General features: G+C 40.0%; 1 protein-coding gene across 1 annotated transcript in view; it reads right to left on the bottom strand.

Moving 5' to 3' along the window:
* Window positions 1-25,893, bottom strand: part of LOC306774096 (fibronectin type III domain-containing protein 4-like) — a gene marked incomplete at both ends in the record, with an annotated part of 30,967 nt that extends 5,074 nt beyond the window's left edge. Inside the window, 3 exons of the mRNA XM_079264079.1 lie at window positions 536-637; window positions 9,073-9,188; window positions 25,806-25,893. Coding sequence (XP_079120205.1) covers window positions 536-637; window positions 9,073-9,188; window positions 25,806-25,893 — 306 coding nt within the window. The remainder of the gene's footprint in view (window positions 1-535; window positions 638-9,072; window positions 9,189-25,805) is intronic.
* Window positions 25,894-26,413: the final 520 nt, after the last annotated feature.

Genomic DNA, 26,413 nt, shown 5'->3' with positions numbered 1-26,413 from the left:
ATAAGCTTTTGTTAAAGGGAAAATCTGCCAAAGTTCAGCAGTGTTGCTTTAAAATCAAATACTATCCAAAATCCAGTTTAAGCCAAATTAAAACTATGAGAAAGGTAATTCTGATCAACATAGCAGTAAAAAAAGAATATTATATTTTCTAAAAATAGAAGGAAGGTTAAATAGACAAACTATGTAGAGGAGGGGTCCCAGGACTAAACCCTGGAGGACACCGTATGGTGACTGTGAAGGGTTGTGACCGAAAATTTATGCCAGAGAGGTTTGATGCAAACGAAGCAAATTATGTTTTATTTATATCAAAACATAACTAATTCATTCGTTTTCTGTTCGTTTTCGCTCTGTCCAATCACTGGTCATGGGGAAGCTGGAGCCTATCCCAGCAATGATCACATGAGAGACAAGGTACACCCTCCACAGGTCGCCAGTCCAAATCAGAAAACATAACTAATAATTAACTATTCAACAAATAAATAATGACAAACATATCTTTAAGAAAACATCCTACAGCAGCTAATCTGATGTGTACCTGGACACTGTAGTGTGTGTCCTCGTCCAGGTCCCACAGCACACACCAGTGGCTGGACGTATTCACCTCTCGGATGGAGCGCTGCATCAGGCCGTCCTGTCTCTAGAGGGGAGACACAAACAAAAGTCGAAGGACACATGAGGTATACAACCCACTGAAATACAACCACAGAGAAGAAAATCTTATTTAACTTAACAGCAGGATTTGTCATCAGCTTACTCCATTAAGTTTTAGATGCAGACAAGTTTCTAGCTGTAACAAGCTGCTTCACCTCATATAAATTCAGCTCTAACCTTTCCTCTTCCACAGGGGGAAATCAGGCCTGCTGGCAAGGTAAGCCCAGCAATCATTGTTGAAAGGAAACAGAAAAACCCATGAAGAAGCAGAGGTGCTCTGAGCACAAAACGCAGCAGAAATAATGAACATGTGTAACCTCCCGAGTGAAAATTATCAATAGAAGCAGTAACAAACCTATCACGACACTGGCGGTGTTTCATCCCTTCAGCTGAAATGTTAGCAGAGAGTTGACAACTTGGGCATAAAAAAAGCTAAAGGGAGAAAAAAATTAAACTATAGCATTCGGCTAAATTTGGAAAAGGCAAAATCTCAAATGCTCATGGGGAACTTGGGGTTACCCACGTTTTCTATAAATAGTGTCACAAATCTCAAACCTGAAAAATGTAACCAAGTGAAAGGTTTTCTCCACCTTCATTATAACACTCAAAGATTCATTTTCAGTGTCCTGAAAGAGAAAGAGCACTATTTAGACCTAGAAAGAGGGTTTTGAACTTTAATATCACCCAACTTACTAAAGGATTTAGTCTTCACACCTGTTAAATGATAACTAAAGAGTTATATTAGATTTTTTTTCCCCTCAGAAAAATAACTTAAGAAAACAAATAAAAAGGAAAATAGAATAACTGTAAAAAAAAAAATAGAAAAAAAAAAAAATCAGACTATCCTGCAATTCCATTTTTCACCACTAGATGGAGCATGAAGTGTTGTCGCTTTTGGAGGTAATAAACAGAGATTCTACTGGCTAAGACAGGAAAGATGAGGAGAAGTGAAAAGAATGGTGGAAGCAGGGTTCAACATGGAAGCAAAGGAGAGCCAGGCCCACCTGAGACATTAAAAATACTATCTTCCACATAATATTTTATTTTCCATAAGGTTCCAGATCTTTACCTCCACCAAGGAGCTTATGTTTTTGTTGGCCTTTCTATGTTTTTCTGTCTGTCAAAAACAACTAGATGAATTTTTATGGGGTTTTTTTCTGAGAATGAGTCCTGGTCCAACTTAGATCGCATTAAATGGATGGTTCGAGTTCTGCTCGCCTACACTGTTGCGGCCCTGAGGGGAACACGATTGTTCTCTGAGTGCCGGTCCCAAGCCTGGGTAAACTCAGAAGGAGGGGCATCTGGCATAAAACATGAACCAGTTCCCCTGTGTGATGATTTGCTGTGGAGCCCCTTCAACGGAACAAGCCGAAAGGGAACAACAAGAACATGTATAAACCCACAATAAACGGTCATGGTGCTTGGACAAAAAATAGATACGTTCCCATTTTCCCCTGACCTGTTACCATCCTGCTGGAAGTATCAATCAGAAGATGCTGCCCTGTGCTCATGAAGGGGTGGACACGGTCAGCAAGTGGTGGTTAAACCATGCCATGTTGGTACTACAGTGAAACTGGGCCAAGATAATATTGACTGTGGCTTTCCATTGTCTCCAAACAGGCAGATTCAAGCTGAGGAAAGTATATGAGGTTCAGTGTTTTGCACTTCCACATGTGAACTAGAGAACTGGGGACTTTACAGACCAGCAGTGAACCCCTAAACCCCACTTTGCTTCCTCTGTGATTATACCGGCCGGGGGGTCCATAAAAGCAAAAAGAATAAAGTCTCTCTCATAACTATCATCATTATTATCTCAGTCATTTTAATGCAAAGCTGTCATGGACTTACTGTAAGTCAGGTAGAGGTTCCTGCACATTAATCAGAAACATTTTTACCTATTTAGCTCTGGCGGCTGCAGTTTGAAGACTTTTCTGGAGGACAGAACAGAGAACAAACCTGCAAACTTAGCACTCAGACGGGATAAAATATCTTTATGTGACACTAAAATAAACAAACTCCTGGCTGCTTGGTAAGCACACTGTTAATCTTCACAGGGGCTTTTTCACTGCTAAATATCAGGCCCACAGAGAGTCCAGCTTTGCAGCCTGTAAATGTGTCTGAAGCACTAAAAGCTGAGCAAAAGTCAGTAAATGGAAGGCTGGCAGGAAGCTCGAGGCTCGGCACATGTCTGAATCAGAGTCAGAGTGGTGTCCTCTGCTCGTCTGGCAGCGCCACAGGCGACACGTCAGCGAGGGACATTTTATCGTCCCACGGTGGCGAGACATCAGCACGTCCAGAACATATCCACCAGAGTTAAAAGTGCCGTTGATCAATGGCAGTGACTTGGCTGTGATTCTGTACAAACATCAGATTTTAGAGGAAAAAAGACAAATGGTAAAAATTTAAAGGAAAGCTGATGAAGCAGCTGACTGCAGCTAATTCTGTAATGTGTTAATATTCTTCATCTTTCATCGAAATTCATCTCTATCCCATTTTATGGAAAGTTGCTTATAACTATAATGGATATTGATTCATGATTTATTTGAGATTTAATGAAACACTCTTAAAAATGGAGGTTAGAGTTATGCTTAAATGCTTAAATGCTAAAATTTCACCATATTTGTAGTTTTAGCCCGAATAATTATGTCTCATGTCCTTATTTTTTTAATATTTAACTTTGGTCCAATAAAATAGATTTTAAATTATGAATAAATAAGGTAAAAATATTGCATTTTCAGTGAATGCAAAAACTGATTTGTTTGTAATTTCCTCCATGATGCCCAAATTGTCGGTTTCTAGCTGGTTTATTATGCAGTAATGTGCCAAAGTCCTCAGTGTCGCATTATTTATAGTTTGATTAATTGTTCTCCAGCTTTCTGAACGTTTTTCATTCATGTTCAGTCCATTTCTGGTGCCTGGTTAAGTCTGAATGAATGTGTTTGTTGAGCTTCTTAACACGAATCAGTCAAGCAGAAAAAGGCTCCTGTTCCAATTAATGGACCAGTGTTGTATCGACACGCTACAGACAACTTAGCAAAGAACCAATTTGAAATTGTACCTCGAGGCACTTTGTTACCAAAGCCTGTCACAGAGACACGTTTGTTCCCATTCCTTTGGTTTCATATCTGAAAAACAGCAAAGATAAGGCAGTGCGACAGACAGAAAACAGGATTTTTGCAGCAAGTAAGTTTTTTTTTTCTTCTCATATCTTTGCTAAGTTGCAGTGTGCAGTGCAGAGATGGGCGAAGTCGGTCCTGAAGAGCCGCAGTGCTGCAGGTTTAGGATATTTCCTGCTGCAGCACCTCCGATCAAACTTTGGGGACTCCAGTAAATATTTTCACTAAACCTGGAGCGTCTGAGCATCTGAAATGCCTCCATCTCACCTGACAACCTCACTAACAGGATTGTTTCTGTGTAGTCTGAAGGGGGGGCCATTCTCAGTAAATCATACCATGGGAATCGAAAGGTTACAACAGAAATACTGGTTCCACAACTTGTGCTGATCTTTGTCAAGTAGCAGCTTCCGAAGCCTCCCAACAAGCCTCCAGCGCTAGTTTACACAGCAAACCTGGTCCTTCTGTGCGAATCGGAATCACTGGGAGCGCGGCAGCACAGTTTTAAACTGGGTTACTTTCTGTTTGTGTGTGTGTGTGTGTGGAAGCAACGTACAAGTCTCAGCAGCCAGTGCCGTGGGATTTGAAGCAACTTCAGATGAGAGAAGCAGCTGTTTGTCGGAACTCATCCACTCATCCTGCGTTGCCTTCCCAAACAGAAAGGCTCTGCTTTTCACTGTGTGTGAAATAATCCCATAAAGCTGCCTCTACGTGCTTCTAATTAAGCCGAAAACAGGAAGCGGGACCGCCACGCCGCTTGTTTTAAAAGCAAAACTGGCTTGTGAGAAAACATAAGGGTGCTTGATTGACAGAGCAGCTGCTTATATAAGTGCAGCTTTGCCCTTTTGTTGACGCTCCCCCTGATTCAGAACTCGCTGATGACTAACAGAAGAAAAGAGCTCAGAAGATAAAACCTGCAGCATCTACCTGCTCCCGACACCCCCTTATCAATATTTGAGTATGGTTTCTACATAAGTGCTTCCTGGGGTTATGGCAGGAGATGTTTTACATCATCTTCGAGAGTTTTCCTTAAAAATCCACAAGGTTGATGGATTTTTTAAATAAACAAAAAAAAAAAAAAAAAAAAAAAAAGACAAGATGTTTGGCATTGCCGCCGTCGATGTTCTGCTTGTAGAGACGAGTACCAGCCAAATCATTTCCACTAATGGAGACAACTCCCACTCGCCGCTCAGCTAATGTCAGATTCTCTCCTTGCCAAAACTGCTGGAGGTAAAAAGTGATTAAAAAGAGCCAAGCTGAAGCAGCAGCAGGAGTTGAGGGAGAAGTGAGACCAAGAAGATGTGATGACATTACAGAGCTGCTGTGAAAACTCTTGTACTCGAGGTGGCGTTTCTGCGGAAAGACTCAATTCATTTCATTTCATTTAAATCAATCCAAACTTTCACCTTTTAGATGGAACCAAGCAAAGCTCCAGGGATGGAGGCCAAAAAAAGACAAAACAAATATATGCAAAAAATAAGCTGCAGTCGTTCAGGAGTTATGATCTACAGAGATCTCCAAATCTGGTCCTCGAGGGCCGGTAACCCACAGGTATTTAATGTCTCTTGCGTTGCTTTGGCTGAATATGTACAGCACTTTTTAACTGTGGGTGTTTAAAAGGGTTTTATGGAAAAAGTTGAGCTGAGTTGAGTTGAATTTCCCTACTGATACACACCTAATTAAAATAAAACGGATCTCTACAGCTTGTTGCCAAGTTCTGCTGAATTCCTTAAAAAGATCCATTCATATGAATGAGGTGTGTTGCCGCAGGGACGACCTCATGCAGTGTCTTGTTTCCAGGCTGTGGTTGTCCGGTTGCTTCAGGGATGTAATGGTATCATGTTTCATTGATATATCTCTAAAACCTTTTGCATCAGTTTGTAGACGAAGTTTTGCTCAAAATCCTCTTGAACAGTCTGTATTTTCTGCTGGTCACTAATAGATATCAGGAAGCACTGGAATAATTTGATATACCACACAGTAATGATAAATACTCCCACACCAAAAGAAAAAAAAAAGAATTATATTGCAAAAAAGGCCAAATAGCTACTTTATAACAAATATTACTTTTCTTATCATTTTTCCTTAAAGGGTTAAACTGTTTAAAGGGGAGTTTTTTCCTTCCCACTGTCGCCGCGTGCAGCTCAGGATGGGGGATTGGATCCAAGTCATGACTCGATGCAATCAGTTAGTTTCTATTATAAGATATGTATGAATTGGCTCGAAATGATGTGGATGTTGATTCGTGTATGTAAAGTACTCTGTGACAACATTGTTGTAAATTGGCGCAATACAAATAAAGTTGAATTGAATTGAATTGAATTTTCTATTCTGATTTGTTGTAGAAAAAAAAAAATTAAATTCTTTTTACAAAGTTGTAGCCGGACATATTCTGCAATGACTTCAAATTAGCACAAAACATCAGAAAACAAGTGTTTTTCTTTGTTGTAGCAATTTTTTTCGGCTATAAATCGGCTGTAAAAGATTTAAGACCTTCACACACCTGCTCTGAATATTTCTTCCAAATAATTCTAATAATATTATTTTAACGAGTCGATGTCAGATCTATGTGAACGTTCACATCAGTAATGAAAGAGTTTTATTTTTTACAACTGATACCATTTTTTCTTAATATTCCCATCTGACAGATAAATAATTGACCAATCAGAGAAGGCGTGTTGACTGATAGATCGCTGGTTGCGAGCTAAGCAGGTGTTACTTGGTTGCTGCTATTTTATTTAGACTTTGTATCATCATGGCCGAGCGTCTCTATTTTTTCTTCTCTTCTTCTTACAGCTAACAGCTAGCTGCTAAAGGAGAGCCTCCAACTGAAGCGGCCGTGGTCCAGCTTCAAGTCCTGGATTAAACAATCAAACTCCCCAAGTTCCCCTCTCTTTACTAGAACAGGATGTACTCAGTGCCTCTTTTGGTCATTTCATTTGCAGCAGCAGCACACTGTTGTTGTGGCTTGACATGAAATCCACCTTGTTTGTTTGTTTTAGGTTTTTTTTTTTTTATAATTTATTCACAATTTTGCATCGTGCTTGATGTGCATTGATGGAAATTGATGGAAATGTTGATATTTGCAATTTTGTGTTTGTTTGCATCGTCCCGGTGTGTAAAGACCTTTAAACAGATGCAAAGTGTGTTTATTTCCCATTTCAGTGCAGAAACATTTGTAATGACAATGCGTTAGTGGGATGAGGATGTGGTTTGCAACCATAAAAAACTTGCTAGATCTTCTCTGCCAATGACAAAAAAAAACCTCCTGTCTGGTGTCATTTACTGGATTTAATAATTAAATCCTGATAAAATAACATTTTATGAATTTAACAAACATTGTGGAAAAACCAAACAGCCACAACAACCTGGTTGCTCCCATCATGCCGCTCACACACTGCAGTAGGATAGCATCACTCTCACACCAGCATTTGTTGCAAGTCAGTGTGGTTGTTTGTGACTCCCCAGCTGATCCAAGACTGGAAGGACTGGGATTGCTGGATGGTTTTCAGGCTCGCTCCTAATAATGCTGCAACGTGGTGTTGTGGACACTAGAAGTTCCCCTGTGGCATGGGTCTTACCCAGACCGTAGCGGGGTCCTGTTCCTGCTGTCCTTACCAACGTGGCTCCATTTAAAAGGGAAATAAACCGGCTTACCATTGGTTCCTGATTTATAACCAAGAGGCTTCAATTCTTTCCTTCTTGTGCAAAGTTTATGTCAGATTCTTTATTGAACCAATGTAATTTTTTTTAAAGATTACCATAATAAACATCCATGAAAATTGTTTTTTTCCCCTGTTTTCAAAATCAGGAGTTTTTTTTTCTAGAAAAAGCTGCAGATCTGTAACCAACAATAATAAATATACTTTGACACACAGATCATCTAAATCAGAGGTACTCAAGTTTCCCATGTAGTATTCCTGCTCCAACACACCTGAATCAAATGAAATGAATCTACCAGCCTGTCCGGTTCTGCACGATGACTCATTCATTTGAGTCAGCTGTGTTGGAGCAGGGATACATAGAAAACTAGCTGGACTGCGACCCTTACAGGTTTCATTCTGACTGCATTCTTATCCAATCAATGTACTAAATGTTGTTCTTTTGTTATTTGTCTATTTACTTATTTTTTTTGTTCCTGTTTGTAAATTTCTTTCTTTCTTTTTTTAATTTTTTGTAGATGTTGTTGCTCTTGTTTTATGTTGTTACTTTTATTTTGAAAACGCATCTCAAGGGGTTATTCCTCTATCAATGAATAAATGTTCAAATAAATAAATAAATAAACTGAATGCTGAATGTCTAAAAAAGATAACCCAATGTTTTCTTATTTCATTTCACAGTTTGGATGACAGCAGCTCACTAACCTGAGCTGACGTTATCATTTAAAAGACAAAGCAGATACCTCTCCTTACGATTCCAAGCAGTTTAAAGGTGGAGTATGTAAGATTTTCAATATTTTCAAAATAAATTAACTAATAAAATAACGACAATCATAATTAGACAGTTTTTTGAACATGTAGGTTCCAGTCAGTTCATATTTGATGCGTTATTAAATTACAAGTTTAATTAATGACAAATGACAAAAAGCACTTTCTTTTTACTGGTAGGCAAACATTTAAAAAGGGCCTTTGTCATTAATTAAACTTGTAATTTAATAACACATCAAATATGGACAAACTGGAACCTACATGTTTAAAAAAAAAACAAACAAACAAAAAAAAACTGTAATTATGATTGTAGTTATTTTTTTAGTTAATTTATTTTGAAAATATGGAAAATCTTACATACTCCACCTTTAAAGTAGAAAAGCTGCTGGTTGTTTATTAAATCTAATTAATTCTGCAGGGTTTTTATCTCAGCCCAGTCAATGTTTCCAGACATCGACTGGTCTTATATTACTTCCCTCAGGAGGAGCTTTGACATTAACAAGCCTTTTAACAAGTTCAGTTTTAATGGCCGAGTTCCCAAACTTCGACCCGATTCAGAGTGTTTCCGAGCAAACTGTTGGCTGCTTGCTGGCCACGTGAATGACACAGCGTTTCAGAGAGCCCTGCAGATAGCAAGAGGAGGACAAAACAAAGAATAACCCACTCCTCGGGAGATAGACACGATCAAAAAGAAATCTATAATTCATCTTCGGAGAAGCTGTTTTCGAGCCCTGAACGTGGCAGAGCTCCAAGTTTCCTGCGTATCAGAGTCATTGTTCGCATCGCTGCAAAATTAATTGGCCTTCAGCTGAATGAGAGGAGACGGGCCGGATCGGGGCGGGCGGACCCGAGGGTCCTGATGAGGAGCTGTCCTACTGTACCTGCTGTGAGATGGCGTAGCCAATGACGGTGTCACCCTGGGGGACGTTCCAGGTCACCATGGCCGAGTGCGCCCTCAGCTGGGTCACCGATACGTTCACGGGGGCTGCTGGCACAGCTGTTAACACACACACACACACACAATTTACTGTAAGGACGGTCAGTGACGATCACGGCAAAGTTAACTTGTGATTTATGAGCTTCTGTTTTCAGAGATGTTGGACCTGGATGCCCAGACAACAACGTCGGTGATGGATGAGACAAAGTTCCAAAGTTATGGTAGAAATCTGGTAAAATAAACTGGTTTTAACTGGAAAGTCAGACCCAGACAGGAGTATTTTAGGACTATTTGCTCATTTTAACAGATAAAAAGTCAAGTTTTCTGAAGAAAAAAACTAATAAAACCTCCCATCGCATCCAGGTGCCATGAAAACAAAAGCCACGTGTTTTCTTGAGAGAGAGCGTTTCTATCGTTTGTCCTTCAGCGGGACGCCTCTGTCGTCCAGATGAATGCGTCACCTAATCTGTGAAGATGTAGATGTGTCTCACACGGCCATGTTAATGAATCTCTGGGGGCAGGTTAAAACTGATGAGAAATCTGAGGCGTCCACTAAAGGGAGATGGACTCTTCTTTTTCTCATTTAATGGCTGTAAATCACCAGGAAACGCTGCGGCTGCCACAGAGAGCGGAGGAGAGGGGAAAGTAAACAAAAGAAGCCATTACAGCTGTGTTGGTTTTTTTACAGGGAGAAAAATGTGAGGAAGATACAGGTGGAAGTACAGTAAGACGGTGATTTCATGAGAGATTACAGCATCAAAAAGGACTGAGAGTTACAGAAGAGGTAAACAGGATAAAGGAAAGAAGAGAAAGACTGGGATAAAACAAAACATCTGAAACAAGGAAATGTAATATGATTCTTTATTAAATGCATTTAACAAGATGAAAAGAGTCAACAAAGAATGATTAAGACAGAAAATGATAGAAAAACAAAAGGAGAAAAGACACAACAGACAAAAATAAAGCATTTAGGCTAATAAATAAAACCATTAAAAAAAAAGAAACAAATGATAATTATAATAATCACAACAAGATGAGTGAAACACTCAGCAGCAGCGATTTACAGCAAATGTTCAGCTTCTTTCTTTTCCAAACAAACATGTCAGAGACGCTGCTGAGCTGTAAACGTTTAATCAAAGCTCCCAAAGTTGAATCTGTGGTCCCACATGTCTGGATCATACATAAGATTATTATTAAGTTGTTTAAACTCAATATTTTTGGAAAATAAAATAAAGTGAAATTAAATCACATTTTACCTGCAATCAATGAAAAATATTTTAAAATACGCAAAATTTAAAAAAAAAACCCAACACAATTCAAAAACTGCAGTAGAAAATATAAAAAATTTTAATTAAAAATTTAACTGAATTAAATCAATAAATGGAATTTAAAAACAAAATAAATTTGAAAATAAAATAAATTTGAAAATAAAATTAAATGAAATAAAATGAAATGAAATAAAATTAAATTAAATTAAATTAAATTAAATTAAATTAAATTAAATTAAATTAAATTAAATTAAATTAAATATGCATCCATGAGTTGACTTCAGAAACAATAATATTTCTATTCTATTCTACGCTCTGTAATGAACTGGCAACCTGTCACGGGTGTCCCCTGCCTCCCGCCCAGCGATTGCTGGGATGGTCTCCAGCTTCCTGCGCCCTTTAAATGGACTAAGAGGTTAAGAAGATGAATGGCCGACTGACTATTCTATTCTACAGTCATTTGACAGATGCTTTTATCCAATGTGACTTACATGAGAAGGGATCAGTTAACCATAGCAGTTACCCAACATGCATTTCATCTGGGTGGGAGGAAGTGGGAGTACCCTGAGAGAACCCACACATACATGCTTCACACAGAAAGACCATTCAAACCTCCCCAGCTGAGGATCAAACCAGCAGCATCTGCTGTGAGGCCACAGTGCTAACCACTACACCACCATGCAGCTCAATAAGAGCATTCTGGTAAGAAAAAGTAGTCTGAACTGGTTTTAGCAAGGTAGAAAAAAAGTGGCTGCATCAGGAAATCTTGACAGATGCTGAGAATACCACAAAAATCATGTTTCCTCTCAGTCTATTTGGTCTTTTCTGGTTTCATGTGTAAACTGTTGGCTTTCTGTAAACACAAAAAAGGCCAAAACACATAAAAGTCAGAAAAACAAACAGGCAGAACATAAAAAAAGAGTCAATTATATGAAAAGACTAAAGAAAGAGAACAGCAGGAGGGAAAGAAAGAGATGAAGAGGAAGGGAAGAGGACAACCTTCCTTGACCTTGGTCCTGCTGATGACAACTGATGTCATCAATCAGTGACTTTTTACTGCAAGTCAATAAGTATTGATGAGTCCACTTCATCCACTCCAGCTTCTCCTTTCAGACGGCGACAGGAATAGCAACGTGCATTTTTCATCTGCTTCCCAGGCTGCAGCAAGCAATTAATATGTGCACATTGGAAGTGTGTGTGTGTGTGTGTGTGTCCTGCGTGTTTGTGTGTAAGAATGTAATTTTTTTTTAAAAAGCACGATCAAACGGGAAAAGACGCTGCACTGCAGCCAATTAGGGCATCAAGGCTGAAAGAGGACATTAAACTGCTGAGGTTTTTGCATTGTGGCACATGAAAGAAAAAACTTGACTTCTTTTTCGAGGTTTGTGAAAAAAAAAAACATCAAATGATCCAGAATCCTTCGTTTTTCTGGTTGTGTTGTGATTCCATGCCTCTGTGTTTCCGTTTGGACTGGCAGGAGATGCACATGGAAATTTGAGCTCTCATCATGTTTAGCAAAGTCTTCGACCTTAATTAGCTTGTTTGGGATTTGGCTTTGCTCGCAGTAAATGTCGTGGAATTATTCAGAAAGCTATTTGAATAATCCTCACACCAAAAACACCAACGTGGAGTCCTCTGAGCAGCTGATCACAAAGCAGGAAGAGTTTAAAGTGGCCATTTGAAGTGATAGTAAACAGCAACAATGGAGGGTTTTGGAGGGAAAACCTCCCCAGAGAGGAGCTGAAAGGGAAAATAAAACTGCAGATCTGATTATGGACTGTGCAGCAAATGTGACCTTCATGAAGGAGCCATCAAAATGAAACCTGCAGCACTAAGTTTAGCATCGGTGGATCGGATACAAATTTCTGTGACAACGATACGCATTCATTCTACAGGTTTTTTGGCATGACAGGCCTCAAAAGTGCAGCCAGGCAAGAATCTCACAGCATTGTAAGTCTTTTTCTTTTCCAAGTAAAACAGAAGAAACTCTTAAGCCGCTGCAGAAACAGCATTTATAAGCCGAGGTGTTTGTCAAATGGAGACTTACTGGGAAACTTTTGTTGTACTGAAACAGGTAAAATGTGAATGTCTTGCATGAAATTATGTGTGCATGATAAATGCGGTGAACGTCAGTCTGTAGGTCACTCTACTTCAGAGCATTTCAGCCATTTTCTACATGATTCACAAACAAATATAGTTGTGTTCATATGTATTCATCCCCTTTCATTAAAGAAAAGGCTGAATTTATAACAGTCACTGAAATAACTAGAGACTTTAAACAGGAACAATAACTAAAATTTGCAAAAATATAATTTAGTAATATAAAACACTGTTTTTTTTTTCATTTAATTAAGTTGAAGAAAGAAAAAAAACAAGCAAATTGGTCCTGGATAAATTAGAGACTTTTCTGTTGAACAGTGGGACAAAATACCTGTCAACAGGTGCAGAAGTCTGACTGAGAGGAACAGAAAACACCTGACTGGAGCGGAAACATTAAAGCATTCTTCAACTAAATATTAGTTTATGAGTGATGTTATATGTAATAAATTATCTTATTTTTTTGCTTTTTAAAAAAAATGTAATGTAATGATTTTCCTAAAATTTTTATTTATTATTACTTTAGTCAATTTCAGCTTATTTTACAGGCAGCTGTTTTTTTTCTTCTTTAATGAATAAATATGAGCACAACTTTACGTCTGAGTTTATAGTGTATTGCAGGGATGTCCAGCTCCGGCACTCAAGGGCCACAAATCTGCAGGTTTTCCATGTATCCCTGCTCCAACGCACCTGACTCAACTTAATGAGTCATTCTGCAGAACTTCATAGGCTGTTGGATAATTGGAGCCTGGTGTCTTGAAGCATTCATAGAAAACATGGTGACATGACGTGTTGACAAGGGGCAATAAAATATATATGTATATATATATGTATATATATATATATATATATATATATATATATATATATATATATATATATATATATATATATATATATATATATTTAAATATAGAACCTATATCAATGTTTTGGCTTCAAGCTGACTTATATTGAGCAGATTGTGTGAAATTAGAGATGATAGAGGGCAACAGGTTCCAACCAAAGTATTGTGAATAGCATCTCAGGAGATCTACAGTCTCCAGCAGCAGAAGACCACAACGGGTTCCCTCCTGTCAGTAAGAACAGGAAACTGAGGCTACAATTCACACAGACTCATCAGAACTGGACAGTAGAAGATGGAGAAACGTTGATGGTCTGATGAGTCTCCAGTTCAGCTCCACATTCACGTGGTAGGATCAGAATTTAGAGGAAACATCATCCATCCTGCCTTTTATTAATGCTTCAGGCTGCTTCTGCTGTGGTGGTGTGGAGGGTGTTTCTTGTCCCATGTTGCATCCCTCGATACCCACATAACACGGTTTTTAACCTCCACAGCCTACCTGAGTCCTGCTGCTGACCATGTCCATCTCTTTCTGAGCACAGTGTAGCATCTTCTGATGGAAACTTCCAGCAGAATGATGCACCATGTCACAAAGCTCACATCATCTCCACCATGACGATGAGTTCACTGTCCTCCAACGGCCTCCACAGTCACCAGATCTACATCCAACAGAGCAGCTTTGGGATTAGCAACACTAAAAGCGTCCCACCCAGTACGAGCAAGGTGGGCATGATGAAGTGGCCGGTGAGTGTAAATGTGTTACATTTAGTTCGAGGTGAAATGAAATGCAAGGTCTGCATCGTGCACAGCAGAGACGACTCCTCCAGCTATTCCTTTTTATTCTAATTCGCTAAAAGCCTTCAGTTGTTTTTGTAATTAATGTTGAAACAGTTACATAAAAAGAAAGAAAAGAAACATAAAAAATGGAATTCCGTTTTGCAGAACACAACACGCCTCGACTCCACTACATTTCCTTTTAGCCGAATGTCTTTATAGTGTCACTTATATTTGGATTTGCCCGTGAGACAATCCCTCATTCAGTGAAGACAAAACAAAAGTGATGGTATCGCATTCTTCGCTGTGAGAACAGAAGATGAGAAGAGCTTATTTCCAGACTGGTGTGGGCAGCAGGTCTGAAAGGAATTCAGTCCCAGTTACGAAGACAAAAGCTCCGTGAAGTACGAGCATGAAAGTCGAGCTTAATCTCTGGCAAGTCAGCCGTCGCCCCGCCGCCCTGCGGGGGACTCCGACCTGTCTGCCAAAGAGCATCAATAGAGGGCATCTGCTTCCTTTTCACTTCCTACATTTCCCAGAGTGCCCTCTGACAGCTGACAGGGAAGGATTAAAAACCTGTTGCTTCCTGCGTGTGTAGGTGGACTGAATGAAAGCAGACCAAGAGGGTTAGAAAAAGCAGCAATTGTGAGTCTCTCCATGTTGTCCTGAAGCTGCAGATCTATTTTCTGATACTGTGGGCGAAGAAAACTGGCCAACTGTGCCGTTTTCTGACACAATCCTCCTCTGTGAGCGTGCCATGAGGAAACAGTGGACCTGACATGAAATGTGATGTTACTAAAGACACGCTAAACCTAAACGGCATGTGGAACTGCAGAGATCTGACTGAGCCGCAAAGCTGGATTTTTCTCCAGATGAGATGCAAAGCAAAATTTTAGGGAGGTAGGATGATTACATAAAACATCAATGCAAAGATGCACCAGGGCACATGTGGGAATTCAACCTCGGTGATGCAAATAGAGGCAAACATGGAGCTACATCTGTTGAAACGGTTTCATTTCACACAGAGAAATACACACTTTTCCAGGCAGATAAAAAATGGAGATCAGGGACGGGGATTGTGTTCAGACAACACAACATAAACTGCAATTTAAATGGGCAATTTGTGTGAGATTGTTTGTGTTGTAGCAGTGAGTAATAATAGATAGAAGTCAATCTTTTTTTAGATTTTTACGTTGCAGAGAATCAAAAGGGTGTAAAAACTTGAAGGGCAGATCAGATTTAACGTTGAAGAATCGACCGAGAGACACAGACAGACTTCAGAGTAGATTTCTGTCTTTTTCAGGCTGATTTGTCTCATGTTCAGTTGGCTTTATGCTCACTCCATACATGGTTTTTAGATTTAACTTTAACATTTGGAACTGAAAGATGATGAGGATGTTGCAAAATATTAAATAGAAAGTATTTCTTATGGTATTTTTCTGGTTTTGCTGACAACTCAAATAGCGTACACATTCACACACATGTTCATACGACACCTCTTAGCCTATAGAGTTACTTAAACTCAAGTTCGGGACGGGATCTGTGGAACATGGGATGTTTTATTTTGACATATATTCCGCATATCTAGAATAATCTAACCACATTTATGTTTGTCTTCTTCATTTCAGTCAGACAAACAAGTTCATGTGTGTATTAAGGTCTGACTTTAGTCTGAATATTACCATATTTACACTTTTCTGACATCATGTAAAGACGGCAAAAATGAGTCTCTAACATGCATGAGAGGTTAAAAAAAAAAAAAAGTTTCCCTAAAGGTTTAATTATTAAAATAAGAGTTGGTCCCATTTTTGATGATGATACAATATATTGATTTACCAATATCACAATTCTTCCACAATGTGATTTTACATTCAGGAAGCAGCGATCAATGTGAGACATGCTGATTAAACATGAATACTTCCATTCATATTAAATTACCAAAAAAGCAACTTAAAGCTCAAACAGACATCTTGGATTAGTGTGTAGTTTCATGTGGACGGGCTTTTTCTTTACAGCTGTGGTCACCTCTGCGAATAATCTACCTCCATCTTCCTCGTTGCTCTGCATCCTTTGTATTTACACCAACATTTTCTATTTCCAGCCAGAAATCTCCTCCTTGGTGTTCCTCTCATCCTGCCTCGTAGCTCCAACCTGAACAACCTTCTACTAATATATTCATCATCAGTCTTCTCGTCTGAGGCTACATTCATGCCAGGGGTGCCCAAACTTTTGGCCTCCAAGGGCCAAACTGAAAGTGATCCAGTGAGCCATGGGCCAAACACTTCAGCTTTAAGGATGAAATACAAGTAAATGTATGAAGTTATTTTAGTTATTGTTCAATAGCTAATACAGAGTATTTTTCCTTTTTGGGCAAATAAAACGTTGCATAAAAAAATCAATGTGGCGAAAGAACAATAAAGCCACAGTTAAAGGGGAAAGAAACAATAATTACAGCCGCTAAACTTCAACATGTCGACAAGAGGAAACTGTGTGGAACAAGGCAAGGTGCCGATACTTAGAGGGACACGTGAAGTTGGTCTGTGGATATTACCAGTCTCTCCATGTTGGGTTGCACTTGGCTCACTGACAAGGTGAGGATGTCATTGAGGTGAGTCAGTCAGGGTCCCTCTGAGTCTGGATTTATCGAGGTTCATGACACTTGTTATTGTCTTTTCATGAAGCTCTGTGCAGTATTGATATAAACAACCACTAGCGGGCAAAAGCAAAGTGCTGGTGGGCTGATTTTGGCCCACGGGCCCCACTTTGGGCACCCCTGATTTACGCCATTATGATTTGAATCCTCGTTCATTTGCTCAAAGAAAATTACTTCAAGTAAACCAAGTACAAGAAGTGGGTGTGATAGAAATGTGGTCAACTCAAGACAAGTAGACTCTGATGCAGTTCCATGTTTTACTCAGATGTGAGTTTTCCACATAGGTTGTCTTCTTGTCTGCTTCAGTAATTTCTTGATGGTTTCTTTGACTAAGTACAATGTGAAAGCAAACCTGAACTGCCCCCCTCCAACACACCAAATCTGAATCTGAATGCACCCTTAGTTTACTCCAGAACATCTAACATGTGCAGCCCCCCTGATGTACTCAGTCTGTATCCTATCCATCACCGTCATTCCCAAAGGGAACATCAACATCTCTGCTACCTCCAGTTCTGCCACATGCTCTTTAGTCAAGGCCTTTTTCTCCAAACATTGCCGTGTTACTGATGCTCATTATCGCACATCCCCCTTTACAAACCCTAGAACACCCATTCTAACCGGCTTGTGCATGTCATACCATCATTATCATTAAACAGCCAATCAGTTTATAGTCTCATCGCTTCTGTTTGTGAGTTGACAGTGAAGATAAAGCCATAAAAGAGCAGAATGACTGAAAGCAGAGCAATGAGATAGATGGAGTTATCCTCCATAATTGATGTCATTGTCAACAAAAAGGTTCGACATTATTAGCTGTGTGTTGACCTTTTGGTTATGGCCAAAGTTATGGAGCCAGTATCCCTTCAAAGTGCAATTAACCTTTTCAATCACTTGAAAAAATATCATCCAAGTGATTGTCAAGGTGGGGCGATGTGGCTGGACAAGGGCTGTGTATTCAAGCCCGACGGTAAAGGACAGCAGGTAACCCCCCTGCCTGGCAAGTCTTTAGAAGCCATTAAAGGCAGGTGTGGTGGTCGGGAAGTGATGATGGAAGGGGGGGGTTATGCAGGCAAATGCCTTGGCAAAATCCGTCCACAAAGGAAGGAGAAATGGGGAAAGGAGAGGCAAACAGCGTAAAGGAAACAACAACCAGATCTGAGATGTAGAAGGTCGGCAAGGAGATCGGTGGTACCCAATGACCGTAAAGTGTGTCGTAAGAAAGGAAATGAGCAGCACCACTAGCATATGAGTGAACAGCATCATGGATAGATCTGGAGGTTGCATGTGTCAGTAAACTACTGACCTCATCTATGGGTGTCTAAGAGCTTTTGTTCCCCCAGAGGAGGAAGATTCCCCCAATTCTAGGGTATTGTGGAAAGACGCTCAGCTCCTCGTCATGCAACTGATGACTGAACAGAAGAAAACTCTGCAACCAGCAGAAACAGAAACAGTTTCAAGTCTGGTTTTACTTATTTGGTTTTAGGACCTTTAGCTTCTTTTAATCTTTTTGATGTGTCAGCATAGCAACAACTGTGATACAAATCAATCACCTAATCTGGGAAAATATAGTGATCATAACAAACCTCAAAACTTGCTTTAGTTTCTGGATCTGTGACTCCAGATAGACTTTATGTTAAAGATATCTGCTGATGAAACTCCAATTTTTCCATTTATTTCCTTATAAACACGTTGTTCTTTAAAAAAAGATATTTAATTTAATAACATATTGAGACAAAAATGGGCCTTTCATCATCCACATGGGTAGGGCTGCGAACGTACACCTGAATGCGCTGCCACCAGAGGTTTCATGGGGCATGAACACATTTAAAGGGCAAACATGCGCAGGAATAATGGAAATAAGCAGTAAGGGAGCATCGTCCTCCTACACACTGCACAAACACATTCACACCATGTTTTTCTTGTCTGTGCCAATGACAGCCAATATCCCCCCTGAACTCCTATCATGTTACGGCTGCTAAATCCCACCTGCTTTCATCTGCCAGCGCCGCAATGGAGTTCTCACACAGTGAATAGACTTCTGCAATTACATTACACACACCAGGAGAGAAGATGAGAGGGGAGGCTTTGACGGAGTCGAGAAGACAGAGGGAAAGAGATGGAGATGAGAAAGAGGTGGATGAAAGATCGAACAGAACAGAGCGAGGGACGGATGAGTCGGGGGGGGGGGGTGGAAAACGAGAGGAGAGAGCAATTATCCATGGCAGATATCATGAGATTGGCGATTTTCAATCTTTTGGTCTTGAGGGAAAAGACGGACGAAGGGCAAAGAGAGACGGATGGAACAAGGAAGAAGGAAATAAGAAAGGGATGGGGAGGGTGAAGGAGCACAACATGGATATTGACATAGGGATGAAATATAACAATTCAGATGGATGTTAGAGCACACACTGTTCCTGCATGTCCCCACTTGTCCTCCATGATTTAAACAAGGTGTAATTACACATTTATAGCCATTCATTATTATTTCAGTAAACATTTCAGGATGCATTTATCTACTTCTCCGGTCTGTAGATGTTCTAAATTTACACTTTGTGATCAACTATGTCTGAAAACACCTCATACACATGCAACAGGGAACAACAGACATTTTTATAATAAACTGCACATAAAGTAGACTGAGCTCCGACGGCTTATGCTGATAATACTGTCAAGTTTAATTAGCACATTATTTAGCATGTTGAAGCTACACTTACAGGTCAGCAGCATTAGCTGAAGCAGAGCTTGTTATTGTTTACAGTAAGGTTTATAGAATTGGACAAATACAACATGCAGGCCCCACCCCGTCCCTCTCTGCTGGGTTTCAGCTTTGACTCTGAAGCCCTCCATGCAGACTGTACGTGCTGCGTTTATCTTTAAATTTTCATTTAGCATTTTGTAAAGCCATCTTGGTGAACATATGGCACAGGATCCAAGACTAGTCCTATTAAAAAACCCTCCATGTCTCCTCCAGATCCCTCAAAGATCCAGGCTTGTGGAGCTTCCTGTTTATCTTTGTCACATATTTCCTTTAGGTTTAATTAATGGGCACAGTAGTCAGTAAAATGACCCCATTCAAACATAATATTTAGGTAAGTACTGCATGTTAGGGTCCATGCTGTTATCAAACACAAGCCAACACTTCACTCCTGAACCGATGACTTCATGCGTCGAGGCAAAGGTCTTGGCGGTCCAGTCCTCTAATTACTGAAACTGAAACATTTTTTAACATATAAAAAAATATTTGATATGCGTTTGGTTTATTTAGGATTTGACATAAATAAAGATAGTGGAGAGAAATTTGCTGTGTTACTTGAATGAATGGATACTGAGTGGAGTATTAAGTAGTTTAAAGGTTGCCAAAAAGGGGGGGGGGGGGGGGGGGGAACCTGAATGTTAAAAAAAAAAAAAGAAAGAAATAAAAATTTTGAAAATTATGCAATAATGAAATCTTAACACCCTGAATCATAATGGAATCCTTTGTGAGGTACTTAAGATGGGACACCCCTACTACAAGACTTAAGCTTTCTACGTCTCTGCAGCCACTAGCGACTCTGCAAAGACAAAAACAAAAACAAGGCTGGTGACGGTGGATTACTCTGCTACGACTGGAGCTGGACAGCTGACTGTAAATCTGGGTGATGTAACAGTTTGCTGATAGAGTCAGACAGCCTAATCTGGCTAATGGCTCTCCACCACTTTCTGGGATGGATCAATATGTGTGTGCGTGTGTGTGTGCACTCAGATATACTAACAAGCTATGCATACTGATTATATATACTGCCAGATCATGATTCATTAGTGGGTTATGAAACTTTTGGCAAAGCAGCAATGACTCCGCTTATGTAAGAGCAAAACAAAACATTCTGTTTGGACTTTTAAGCAGCTCGCTTTGTTATTGAATCGTTTGTTTCTCTATTTCTAACAATTTTTACGTTTGTGGTTTGGTTCCTTTTTTTCAGATCATGTTGTCATCAGATTGCGTCCCTGTTTTCTCTGCAGTTAATTTCTGTTTTTATGTTTCTGCAGATGTGTCTCTTGTGGTCATTAAATCAACTTTTTGTTTCAATTTTAATACTTTTTTGTGGCCATCTTCTTTTTTTTTTTTTTTTTACCTCTGTTGCCATTTTGTTCATTTATATGAACTCTGAATATATCTTTGTGAGGCTCAGACACTTGATGGCTATTTTATCCATTTTGTAGCCGTTTTAATTAACTTTATCGTCATTTCTATTTATATTGTTAATTTCTGTGGTTATTTAGTTTATTTTGTGGTTATTTCAAATACTTTTGGGATAACTTTGCTAATATCCAGGGTAAGTTTGTTCATTTTGGAGTTGTTTTATTAATTTTTGGCAAGTTGTTTTGTCAATATTAGGCTTATTTCGTCATTTTTTGAGACTTTTTAGTTGATTTTGATAATTTCTGTGGTCATTTAGTTTATTTTGGGGTTATGTTGTTCATTTTGGACTGTTCTATGATGTTAATTTTGGGGATCTGTACTTATATATTATCATATAAGATTATTTGTTCTTTTTTCGGTTTATTTTGGGTATTTATGTTTTTGCTGTCACTTGAGCTTCTTTAAGGCAGTCTTTTTTCCTCTTTGTGGCAGTATTTCACAAAAACGTTTCTAAAAAGGAAATAGTTGTCAGGTTTTTATTGTTCGACCAAATCATTTTATTTCTAAAGCCTTTTAAAAACAAAATACCTGCAGACAAACCTGCTGTACATGCTCAGCTGTTACTCATTAACAGCTGGTCTAACTGGGCAACAACCATTTCTGAACTGGACTCAAACAAATTAGAGAATCTTAATTAGTCTTTTGCTTTCTTTCAGAGTCTCGTTCCACTGAGACATATCTAACTTCCCTCTTGTTAAGCAGCCAGGCAACAGTGATGCTGCAAAACCCAAACTGGAAGAAAACGAAGAGCCACAATCACCGGCTCGACAGGTTGTCTCAGAATAAAATGTTGAGAACCAACCGTGAGCGGAGCAGTGATGTGAAGCCGCACCGAGCAGATTAAGGAACGCCTCCCTGTAGGAATGAAAAAGCTCTTTACCCTGCTGCTTTTCAATAAAGACCTCCTGTTTCCACAGCTGGAGCATTTTTATGATCCACTGCATGCCGCACATTTCCCTTCTATCTTTTTGTTCTCGTTCCCAGAGACCCCCATTGAACAGCTGTCACTTCATCCCCAAGCCTTTCATGGGTGGGAGAGAGAGATGTGGCACAGAAGAGTCCAAACATATCTTCTCTCTGTCTGGAAAGAGTCTATAAATATTCTAAATGCACTTACCTAACTACTCTCAGCCTTCTGGAGCGGATTTCAGAGGCTCCTTCAGACATGAGGAAGAAATCTAAAGTTTTACTAATCTTCTGGAAACTCTGCATTATGTCAAGTTATTTATCTAATATTCCTTATAATGTGCAAAGTCTCATCAGAGGGTGACACTCATTCCTCATCTCTTATGGGTGGAAGCGTGTTTTTTTTGTTTTTTGTTGTTTTTTTTTAATTGGAATATGATTGTTATGCCATTTAATGCTTATTGGGAAAGAATTGCTCCTTACTCATGAACTCATGTTGTCAACATATAGCAGCTCGTCACAAAGACACATCATCTGTTGCCATTTCTAACACAATTGTTCTGCACACATGGTCTGCAGTGTGTCTTTAAAATATAAGAGGAAAGTAGAAAAGCGGAGGACAAAAAAGATGGGTCAGGACTAAAATTAACTTTCTACAGCAGACAAACAGCATCTGAAGGTGATTTCCTGAAGGAACAGAAACAAATCCATCAAACAGGACCTGAAAGATGCATCTAGACCATCAGTTGATCCATTTTCTGTTGGCTGAAGCCTCATCAGAAATGGTCTCCATGGAAGAAGTTAGCATTGGGTGCATGACCTTTTTCTGTTTTGCATGAGTGATTGAGCTTTCACCACATTTTCCACATTTTGACAACAGAGAAGATGTACAGCAGTGGGCTGGCTGAGAAAAGTCTATTTCAGTGTCATATAAGAACCGCACATGGTACAAAACACATTTTAACGTCTACAGAGTCTCCATCGTAGCCTTGAATCCATCATTCTCCACAACATTCAGCAGAACCAGGTCTTTGGCTGTGTGGATGGTGATATTGTTGGTTATCTTGATCCACCGCTTGCAGTTTAGTCGTATAAACAGAACGTGTAGCAAACATGTCTACTCCTTCCAGCCAGCATGTCCATGTGGAGTCACAGGGGTTAAATCTGGGCTGCAGAAAACGGTCTCATATGGGTTTGTATGCAGTTTCCTCACCTGTGTTTGCTCATATGGATTTTAAGCTGCTTCAAACTGGGGCCCAGCTTGGCAAGGCGCCCCCATATCCCAGCCAGCATGTCCATGTGGGACCCATAAGGGTCAAATTTGGGCTATGTGTGTACTAAGTGACTTGAACTGTGTCCCAGTTACATGGCTTATATGTGAAGCCCATGTGGGTTGTATGAGCTCTATTAGGGATGTTGGTGGGATAAGTGGGCATAAACAGGATCAATTTAAAAGGCTGTGCAGGCTGGCTGAGTGGGCGCCAGCTAAAACCCAGTCAGAACCAACTCAAAACCAATATGACAAACACAGGTGACGCCACCATGGAAACTGCAGATAAACCCATGCGGGATCCTCATCTGCAGCCCAAATGGAGCCCTTATAGCCCCAACGTAGACATGCTGGCTGGAATCTAGCTTTCTCAGCTTTACCTGAACACATGGAGGGCGCTCATCTTAGCTTCATGCAAATGTGGTTCTCCAAAGCCTGTTTGTGGCTCTATATTTGCCTTCTTGGCAACTTTTATCTCATTTAGCAGTAAATGGTGGTTTGGTCCATGTAGGACCTTTTTGAAACCAAAATATCTCCAGAAAAAGATTCAAGACAGTGTGTGGAGTTTGCATGCATGGTTTCCTCCCACCGCCCAAAGACATGGACATTGGGTTGACTGGTCACTTTAAATTCTACCTATCAGTGATTTGGGATGGACTAGCGACCTGTCCAGGTTTCTGGGATAAACTCCAGCTGCCGTGTGACTCTGAATCGGACTAAGTGGTGCAGTGACTGAATGAATAATGAAAAGGAATTAGAGATAACTGATAAAAAGCAAAGATAATAGATTTCTGGAAGTCTCAGCGTACACAAACTCAGGCCCATTTAAGAAACTCGGAAATGCGCCCATGTAATAAGATTTACGGCGCTGCCCCAGCAGCAAGAATCATATCAAGGGTGATAATGTAACTCATTCGTTATAGTCCCTCTGGTTGCAGGTAATACATTATTAAAGAACCTGGAGAAATTGATTTTCATTTTAGGGCTGAAGCACAACATGACCTCATGTTCATGAAATATTAAATAAATACTTTTATTCCGCGCTGGAGCCTGCTGGGATGCCGTCGGCCTATGATTGCACCTGTTGCTTTAAAAATGAGATGAAAATCATTTGGACGTAAAAGGAGGCAAAGAGTGGCAGGACAATGAAGTACTTATGGCACAAGCAGGGGAGGTTAAGTCCACGTGGGGGAATAAAAAGCCTCGCATCATTGTATTAATCAATACAAAGCACTGATTAGCTGCCTGTTGTTACTCAGCCAGCAAAAAGAACATTGATTTGGCACCGTTTTCATTAAAACCCCTGATGTGATTGTCCAAAGAGGAGGAATCTGCCCAGCAGTGATTAAAGCGCATTCCTGCAACAGCTAATTAACCAGATCAGAGAGCGAGAGGTGCACTGCTTTGAAACCCTAATCCCCTGATAGGCATTCAGTTCAGGTTTTGACAGCTTTACAACAGCTGTTTGTCTGCATGAAATACAAGGCGCAAACAGCCGCACTAAATCAAACAGGTGGATGCACAGATCAGTGTTAATGTAAAGCTGCCTTGCTGTCATGTTCTTGGAGCTGTGCATGATGAAGAATAGGCTCCGCTTGAAGGGAAAGACCAAAAAACCTGCTATAGAGGCAAAGCAGATCCTTGTGAAAATAAAATAAAATTTGTTTTTTTTTTTTTACACAATAATTCTAATTTTCCCCTTAAATTGTAAATGAAAGCCAAAGGAAATCGTTAGATTAAAAATAATTGCTGGGTCATCTTCCTTTCATATTTATCACCCTACAAATTCAGCCCAACATATCTGCTGTCTTTGCAGGATTTTCACATTTTCACCACAGTTTGGCAGCACAGCATGGCCATTTGAGGAGACCACACGTAGATATGTGCAGAAACCATGAGGCAGAAAAACTCATTCTCATTTCATATCTTTGGTGTTTTTTAAGACAAAATCTTGAAAACAGCAGGGAAAATGGAATGTTCTGCCTTTTGGCAACAATCTGCTACGTCTTCATAGCCAAGTTCATCTTTTAATTTCCTGATTTTATGTCATTTTATGTCTCTTTATAGCCATTTTGTGTCTCTCTGCTGTCATTTGATATCTATTTGTGAACAGTTTTTTCTATGTTTGCCTGTTTTGCTCATATTTATGTTCGCTGTGTACACCCTGGTTGCTATTTTGCATCTGTTTCTGGTCATTTGGGAAAACTTTGTGATTGTATTTTTGGCACTTCCATGGCCTCTACATCAGTCAGAATGATTTTAGCTTGTTTGTGGATAATCAGAGCATTTCTTAGGTCATTTTGCCTCTCTGTCTGGTAACTTTGTGATCATCCAACATTAAAACAATCGTTTGATTTTAACAATGAGGTTATATGTCACAATCTGCAGCACTGAGGTGTCAATGCCCAGGAGGAAAGACATCAGCCCTAATTTAGAAGCACAAACACTTCAGGTAAGGCTAAACTTTTTGCATAAATTGCTTTTTGTTTTTGTATTTTCTCTTCATAAGCTTGACAAACATCAACCCAAAACCATTAAAAGGCACATATTACACAATGCCATATTAGACATATTGATGATAAGAGACACTTTCAGAGGCAAAGCATGTAAAACATCATCATTATGTGGCTTAATTCAGCTGTTAGGAACCCATAAAGTTCATTTCAGAAAAGAATAACAGTCACTCACTTCCTCCGACCATCCCTGGTGTTTGCCAGCAGGCCAGCAGCAGCAGCCCGAGGTGCAGATGAAGAGACGCGCTCACAACCTCCTCCATCCCCGCGCGCACACCTCTGGCTCTTCAGCACTCCTCAACCCTCCTCTTCCTCCTTGGATTCAACTCTCCTGCGTTTTTACTGGAAGTCTTCCAGCGGGGTCACCGCCGTTTTCTTCATGTTTTTGGTTTTTGGCACAATATTTTCAAGCTGCATCCAACTTACACAAAGTAGGTCAGTAGGTATGCAGCAGCAGCAGCATCAGCAGCTTCACAACCCATCTGACGGTCAGCTAAAGCGAACAGGTTGTCCGACCCGATCCACACACACACACACACACACTGTCCTCCAATCTGCGGCGTCAAACGTCAAATGAAGACGCGGATAAATGCGCCTTCCTCTGCAGCAGGTGGAAAGTCGCCGGAGTTAAAGCCCCACGGGCAAGAAACGTCGCCGTTTGTGGGAATAAACGACAGCAAGGGGGGTTGTTTGGGTCTGGCAGATCATCTGAAACCCGGAGGAGAAAATGTCTGCAGGAGCTCCGGTGGTAACTCCTCCAGTCAACTGCACGACCGCAAACAC

Source organism: Telmatherina bonti (genome assembly GCF_933228915.1).
Source record: "Telmatherina bonti genome assembly, chromosome: 24".
Taxonomy (NCBI): domain Eukaryota; kingdom Metazoa; phylum Chordata; class Actinopteri; order Atheriniformes; family Telmatherinidae; genus Telmatherina; species Telmatherina bonti.
This window is presented reverse-complemented; position numbering and strand designations above follow the sequence as displayed.